This window comes from Carassius auratus, chromosome 40 (assembly GCF_003368295.1).
Source record: "Carassius auratus strain Wakin chromosome 40, ASM336829v1, whole genome shotgun sequence".
NCBI classification, from domain to species: Eukaryota; Metazoa; Chordata; class Actinopteri; order Cypriniformes; family Cyprinidae; genus Carassius; species Carassius auratus.
Genome location: NC_039282.1, coordinates 14757748 through 14766333, shown reverse-complemented (window position 1 = coordinate 14766333; position 8586 = coordinate 14757748). Strand labels below are relative to the sequence as shown.

The window sequence follows — 8586 nt, the reverse complement described above, 5'->3', positions numbered from 1 at the left end:
GTACAAATCCAGGCAATGTAAAGTTGTGTTTGTAGTTTATGGACTTTAATTGAGTTTTTAATTCAGCTTTTCCTGACATTCACTTTTGATAACTCCCTATCTCAGTTATAAAAACACATTATTTTAAACTCTATTTATATGAGTCCATTCATATAAATTCAAAAGGTTTGGGTCAGTAAGTTTTTTTAATTGTCAAGGCTACATTTAATTGATCGGTAAATACAGTAGAAAGTAATATTGTGAAATATTATAACCATTTAAAACCGTTTTCTATTTTAATATGATTTATTTATTTTCAGCATCATGTTGCATATTCAGTAACAGAGACCAGTGATGTCAGGATTTTACTCCACAGTCCTTGTCCATTAATCAAACCTTCTTTAAAGGAATGTTCTGGATTCAGTACCAGCTGAATTGACAGCATGTGTGGTATAAAGCTGAATAGCACAACAACAACAAAAAATAAATAAAGTGACTTGTCCCTCATTTTCGAAAACATTTACAGTGGAAGTTATTGGGGTCAGTTTTTGGAGAACTTAAAAGCACATGTATTATTCTGTGAAAACTTGCTTGTACTTGTTGAAATCATCATGTTTACAGTCATTTTAGGGTTTATGGTGTTTCTTTGTCATGGCCACAGTTGTAAAATTCAATATAATTATACACCGAAAAGGTCAGTTAGCAATTTAAGACACTAAATCATGTAAACATGCATACTGTTTATATCATATGACTTGACTTTTGAAAAAGTGAGTATTTAAGGTCAACATAAAATAAAAATTTGCCTTATCTGTGTTCTAAAATGCATGTTATTGCGAACAATTCATCGGTTTACATTGTGACCTCATTATGTTAAGTCAAAATGTAGAAAACTAGACCTTCTATTGAAAACGTCAGACTTTTCTGTGATCGCATATGCTGGACTTAGTCTAATCGATCAGAAACCACTACATAGAACTGTGTACCACCCTGCATTTCTTCCGTTTCGCTAATACATTGCTCTCGGATGTAATTGACAATACGGAGGAAAAAAGATCAGTTGCTACATCTGTTTTATTGCAACTTGAAACAGTTTGGCCTCAAGCACTTCCATTTGTAAATGTCTCATTGTAAGCTTTTTATATATACAAGCAAAAGAGGGACAAATGGGAATCAGGTTAGCTGATGAACATTGTCAGTTGAGCTTAACTTGTACTGAATCTGTAATATTCCTTTAAGAGCAAGGTCTAACTGCTGACTGAATGTTAGAGATTCTGGTTGAAGCAGGAGTGAAGACGAGCTGAGTTTCTTAAATCAGGTTTGTTCACTGCTATTATTGTGCCCATGCCCTTGACTTAAATTGGAGTTCTTCAAGGGGAACTTTTGCAATTGGACCTCTGTAAATCCCTTCAGATAAAGCGTCTTTTAAACACTGGGACAGGAGTGTTAAGGAAGGATTGTGTGGGTGCTGGAGCCAGACGCGGTCAAACATTTCTTTGAATTATTTTGTTGAGTGACAGCGAGGGAAGAAGAGCGCGTCTCCGTGCTTCGCTTAGCATTTGATGAGACTGTCACTTTAATGAGACAGACCTTGCTTTGCGCCAGCAGACGGTATCAGATGAATCGCTCTCTCTCTCTCATCCAGTTCACAAAGGAAATGAGACAAGGTTTTAGTTGCACCTGTGATTTACTTACTCCTAAAGGTGTTTGACCCGAGTCTGGTCGATACTCTATTTTCCTCGTATGCTTTCTCTCCTTTAATCCCTGCGGCCGTGTGCCAGGGTGCTTTAATGGCTGTTCTGTCCTTGTCTCACCCTCTCTGACTCCCTCTCTGACTGTTTTTACGACCGTAGTATTAGAAGTGAAGTGGAGTGCAATGGAAAAGAATGAAAGAAGAGTCTGTTTTAGTTTGGACCGTATTTGCATTCCTCTTATTAGCATACAGTCGCGATGCCAGATACTTTTGATTAGATCATAGCTAATGGCTTATTTGTTTGTCAAATCATCTGCGATGTTTGTGATTTGTGTGTTACGTCACAGTTTGAGTAAAAAAAAAAAAAGACAAGCACAGGCCTATAAACAGCTTCTGTAGCTTTTGCACTTTTGGGCCAAATCAAACAAACACTTCTCACATCATACATCACATCTATCTCGAAATTTATTAACATTTTTTACCATATATTGATATTGAGTAATGTTATGCCTTTAATGAATAACAGTAGACAAATGAGTGCTCTTTACACTTGTTTTCCTCCAGATTATACATTTCTTCCCCCAAATTCAAGACCATTACTTGGTCTGTGCAATATTTCTATTAATATATTTATTGTTTTTTCAAGCTAAAGTGTTCAATTTTTTTTTTATGGTTAAAAAACTATAATTTTGTGCCTCTTTCAAGGAACAGTAAACAAATAGTCTTCACAGTAGTTTATATGTGTTGTAAGGATGATACCACTCTTTTTGTAAAATTTTTAAATTATATTTATTACCATTCTGTAACATTTAAAATGAAATGTTATGCTTGGAGACTTTCTTAATTATATATCACCTCATAAACACTGTCATAGTGGCAGAAAATCTTAGAAACTATAAGCATATCTACATCTATAAAAAATTTTATTGACTCTCTCCTCTTGCATTTTTACAAAAAATTATTATCAAGTGTAGTCAATGCTTAAACTTTTGTACCAGTGGACAATATCTATGTATATTTAGAATTATTGCAATATTACAGTGGTTTAATATTTATTTAAATGAATTAAATTCAATTCAATTCAATTATATCCTATGGTAAGACAATCAAGTAATACTTGTTTACACAATAAAACAATATTTGGGGATTTTAACTTAAGTTGTGCATTGTTGCATGTTTCATTCTTGTATGAAAAGTACTCAAGTATAAACTAACTAACAAGTAGTGATTCTCAGTTGGATACTGGACAGCTAGGCATGGTACAGAACATCATTTCCTTCTATATATCAGCATTCTAGTAATGTAGCTCAGGGTGTGTGACTATCACTTGACACACGGTAGAGGTACAATCTGTGATTACTGAAACAGTGCCTTTTGAATGGATGGGAGAGGTTCTTTGTAAACATCTGAGTGGAGTCACTACTGACGTACACGGGAGGGTGGTTCTTATTCTGAGGCATTTATTTCTCTACTTACTCTGTGGTTGTAGCAGTAATGGATTTTCCTTCAATTTGTTTAACTGTCAGGTGTGTGCACTATACCACAAGGATTTTTTTTTGATACTTCACAGCATATAAAAGTAATGTAATTAATTCCCATGTAATTTTTCAACTGAAAAAAAACTGTACGTGTGTTAAGTTTTAGAAAGTTTCTCTAATTATGCAAACTTTGTGGATGTCAACATTCAATAAACTCATTACTTTGCACTGAGAATGCAGCCGGGATTGTTCATGATGCAGTTTAAGTCTCAAGATCTCATGAAAAAACAATAAAACAGTCTCAAGACAAAATAATGAAAATGCAAAAATATTCGATGAAGATGTTTCGTACTTATATTCGTAATTTTAAGTACTATACATTTCATATGCAAATATATATGTGTGCGTGTTTGATTATATTTATATATATATATATATATTTTTTTTTTTAAATAGATGTTGTATTTATGATAAACTGTATTTTACAAAATATTTTGTAAATATGTATTGTATTTGTATTTATTTTTATTCTTTTTATTTTTGTTTCTATATATATATATATATATATAAATATAAATATATAATATATACTGAATCTTACAAAAAATATGTGAATATATATGGTTCTTATATGTATTTTTATTAATTTTATTTATGTAAAGGTACAAAATAGAAGTACAAAATAATAATACAAAACATAATGTTTTGTATTTTATACATTCTTAAAAAAAATAATTTTAACTCTGCTTGTCTGTATGTTAAAAGATTTAGAAATGCATGCAATTTGTTCATAGAAGCTCATAAACACGGGACACCTCATTTAAATGCTTTATCGTGCTGTTGGGTTTTTAGAATTTGCTATTCACTGGAAAAGTGTGATTATGTCGATCCCTTTAGTCTACTAAACCCTCAATCTGGTGAAATTTCACGCAAGACTACACATTTTAGCTGTTAGCGCATCTAACCTGTTTAATTTTTGTTTTTAAAAAAATAGTTTCTGGTGATTCTGACCAAAATGTTGGAGTCTGTCCAGTTAGGGTTCTTTTAGATCAAAGCGCCCCTGGAATTCACAGTTACATTGTTGCACTAAATTGTGAGATCACCACCCTTCACAAATGTAACCAATGGAGTGATGCAATCCTGTTAATTCAGCACTCTATTTTTGTTTCGAATCACACCTGGGAGAAAGCAGTGTATGTTCACGAGAGAAACAAGCAGTGACCTCATTTCTGACAAATAAGAGGAAGTTAGACTTTAGGAAGATAAAGAACCACAGGTCATGTACAGCAATGCAGAAATCCCCCATTGTGTTCATATGACCTGTCACAAGCTGCTTCTTCTTTTTAATTTGGTGTTAGGAATGAGACTAGTACATTACATTGAGACTTCGTGTTTATTCACCGTCAAATGTCAGAATCACAGGATGAGTGTAAAACTCTTTCAGTACAATCATTTTCTAAATAATAGCATATACAATCATTAATAAATAGATAAATAAGACATATAAAATAAAATACATTAAATACGCTCAAAAGTCATAAATAAATATATACCACAAAAAACATTGTTATTTTTAAAACATCTACATTCCTTATTATTTCTTCAACGAAATACGTAAGATGATAAACATCATATTAGCTTAAAATAAATATCCGAGTTGTAGTGCCCTTGGTATAGCGCTCATGCCTAAGTACATAGTATTCAGCGCATAGCTCTCACTGCATCTGGTGTGTTTTAGAACTAAAATATAAGGTCACCATGCAATAAGGACTCAGCATTAGACAAACTACTGTAAAGCAAACGCCCTGAGAACATACTTTGGAAGTTTTAACATAAAACACTTGTCTTCATACTGTGCCACACAACTCATGTGGCTAATAAATCACAAAGCAAACACTCCAAAGAATGTTTTGGCATACTCTTCCTCGACGTTGGCCACGTAGGTGGTTTTGGTCGACAGCTTATCTCCCTCCATGAGCTTAAAGACGGCGCCGAGATAGATGGTGCTGTACGTGGTCCTGTCGTGCTCAAGTGATTGGCATATGGAGTGGGCCGAGTTCTGCAGAGGCTTCCACTGTTCCACCGCATCTGTATAACGCCAGATGCTGTGGCTAAGGAACTTCTGAGAGCCATCATTTTCATTCTTTTCATTGCACAGTATGGCATAGGACACTTGGCTGTACACAAAGTAAAGGCCGTCGGCGGGAATGTGAATCTTGTTGTCGACCAGCTTGAGGCCGCCCTGTTCGAACGACTGATCCACGCCGCTGACCCACTTCAGAGAATCAGGCTCTAGGCTGCTGTCATGCTCACCTGCTAACAGAGAAGAGAAATGTGTGAGAATGTGACCACAAACTCATTCTAACTGTGTTTACTAAAACTGTAGGTCATAAACTTGTAGAAATGGGCCTGTTTCCAATTTGGGTTCTTGGGTTAATGATCCCAGTGTTTATCATCGGTAGAACATGCGATTAAGTAATCAGGAAGTTTTCTGGAGTCTCCCCACATCTTGCCACCCACCGAAAGCCAAATATATCACTGTATTTGAATGACGGTTTATTACACTAGGAAATCTACATTAGCTAATGTTTAATGAACCATTCAGGCTTGTTACAAGTGGCAGGCCATTGAGCAGCTCTGCGCCAATAAATGCTTTTTTGAGAATCTGATAAGATGAACTTGGCTGAGAATACTAAACTCAGTCTTTTGAAATGACCTGCAATGAATATGAGCCTGGTGCACAGAGAAAAGTCAAAGGGACAGATTGAGACTCACCACGTAAATGAATGGCAGCTATTGTTCTCTCAGCGATCTGCTTTAGTATTTTTCCGTGCTCTGTGGAAAAGAGGATTGGAGTCAGTTTCAGATACCCATTTATGTGTAAAATAATTTTTTAAGCATGTATTTTACTTAAGGAAAAAAAAAACCACTCATGGCAATTCATAACTGTTTTACAATGTGGTGAATTGGTGGCTAATTTGTAATACATTTCAATTGCATTTTTTTAAAACGCATCTGCTTACTATCTACCCCTAGGTTTTGGGGTTAGGAGTAGACCTGCATGCTTATTTTTTTTTCCAAAAAAAAAAAAAAATGTATATTTTTTACAGTCTACAAAATAACCACCTCGTAAAACAGTTGCGTTTTCTCGTGCAGTTCAGAATCAGCTTTGAAAAGGGCTAACAGAGACTTGAAAGCTGGGAATGTTTTTTTACCTGGTGGTGTGTTGATCTCTTTTTCTGGTAAGAAGTTCCCTCTTTGGTTCTGTTTCTATAAAAAAGACATTGAAAATGTTGTTTATCAAAGGCTCATTTCAAATGAATTCACACTGTTATGTACTTGAATAATATTATCATCCCACACTAAAGTTTCAGTCTTACCGTCACATGCCAGGCGAAGAAAACAGCTGCCACGGCACAGAGGGTGACAAAAGCGATAGCAGCGACCGTCTTCCATATCCAGCTGCGGGAGGACTTCACTGGTGAAGGTGCCACCATTGTCTTATAAACTCCCCCTGCGCCGGCTTCCATATCTAATAACGTTGTTTCGTATTTCACCATGCTGTTAGTTCTCCGAGATGTGTTCCTTTTTGTGAGAGCTTTTGAACTGAAGTTGTCTACTCTCCATACAGTGTGCTTGGATATATATAATAAGATAGGGGAAACTCCGGTGATGTCAGTATGCAACCAGCTTGAGGAACAGAGGTAGGTTTGAAAAGGGAAAAACACCCTCAGCTCTCAAACACCGACTTTCCACCCACTAAGCTCCACACACAGCACTCACACATTCACACCCTCACACTCTGCAAGCCAAATAGTAGTATTACACATCCTCTTTACGCTTTACACTAAAATAATTATTACGCCTATAAAAATGAAGCTTTTGTTTTTTGTCTGTTTCACTTTATCGGATTTTTATTCATTTGATATTGCATTTATATTATACTCAACAGATCATTAGTTAACTCAGTGTACTTTTAAATTAGATTTGTATGTGTGTGTGTGTGTTCATAATTGAATTCTCATTATATTTTAAGCAAAATATGACTTTCATCAATGGCTTTTTTTAGTTAAGCATTCCTAAGTGTTTTAAAAAAAATTATTTAGGCTAAGTAAATGATTTGATGAGTATATTAGGATTTTCATAATCTCCTCTCTGATTTTGCAATAAAACCTGATAAACCAGCTCTGTGTGGTAATGTTAATATGCCACTGGCACTTTCAGTTTCAGGTTGGTGATGTAATACCAGCCCATCCGACTCACCTAACACACAGCTGGCTGACTTCCTGTTGGGAGACTCCACACCCTGAAATTCTTTTGGCCTTTTTAGACTTGTTTTTGTTTTCTCTCTCCTTTTCACTCTGTCTCTCTTTCTAACGTGATCTCACACTAACCTTCTAGGTGAAAAGCTACTTCATGTTTGTTATTGAGGATTATTTACGAATTTCTTTTTTATTTATTTAGCGGTCATAAAATCTTTCTGGTGCAAAATAAATGTCTGAAACGGGCTACTTTAACACTGTTGCCGGTGGTTGTTTTTCATGTCCGTAAGTTGAAGCGATTCCAATAGCATGATATTTATGCCCTGGAATGCTAATTTTAGTAGTGGAATCTCGCCAAAAAAAACAATTTTACCCCCACGGAATGCTATTTTTAAACGGGATTGGGTGTGGTTTTCTTGTGAAAACCTGGCAACCCTGTCTGAAACACAATCATTTTGCAATACAGAATTCTACGAATTCACATTAATTGTGGTGGTTTCTTAAAAACCCCATTAAATATGATGTGGGATTGTTTTGATTCTTTTTTAGCATGCCAAAACATTCCCTACAAAATCAAAATCAAAAGGGGAACAGAGTACAAAAGCAAAAAAAAAAATAAAAAAATGTTGGTTTGACAGACGTTATTGGAAGAGACCTGAACTGGATGATAACATCACTGAATCATCAGTAAAAATAACTTTGTTATTGTCATTCTTGCATTATCGTCACTTTTTCTGTCTGCACTGCAGCTGTTTTGACACAAACTGTGTTGTATAAAGTGGTTTACAAGTAAAGGTGACTTGACTTGTTGGAAGCCGTGTGTCAATTTGAAACAATAATCTATAATTTAGGCAATATAATATCTTATATCTATAATAAGAGGTCAGTATGGCTGAAAGCAAGTCGGTGTAAAGTTAATCACTAAACTTTTACGGTTACTTTTAGGCCTTTATAACATAAAAATTTTTTTTATGATCATTTATAAATAAGTGATGGAAACTAATATTGAATTCAGATTTAATTATTTGGGTTGTTCACAATATAATAAGCCTATTGTTCAGACTTATTCTGTGTTATGTAGCCTATTGCCTTTTTGTAAAGCCTACCCGTCTTGAGTTCCCCAAGTATATTTAGTGTTTTGAATTGACAACCACATTTTATATGTGACCCCTAA

The 8586-nt window shown here is 35.0% G+C and overlaps 1 protein-coding gene across 1 annotated transcript; it reads right to left on the bottom strand.

The window, feature by feature from the left end:
* Positions 1 to 4756: 4756 nt before the first annotated feature.
* Positions 4757 to 6955, bottom strand: LOC113058937 (tumor necrosis factor-like). Its single transcript, XM_026227186.1, has 4 exons — positions 6531 to 6955; positions 6366 to 6420; positions 5926 to 5985; positions 4757 to 5466 (listed from the first exon to the last, which is right to left on the bottom strand). The coding sequence occupies exons 1-4, from the start codon at positions 6708 to 6710 to the stop codon at positions 5033 to 5035; spliced, it is 729 nt and encodes a 242-aa protein (XP_026082971.1). The 5' UTR covers positions 6711 to 6955; the 3' UTR covers positions 4757 to 5032.
* Positions 6956 to 8586: the final 1631 nt, after the last annotated feature.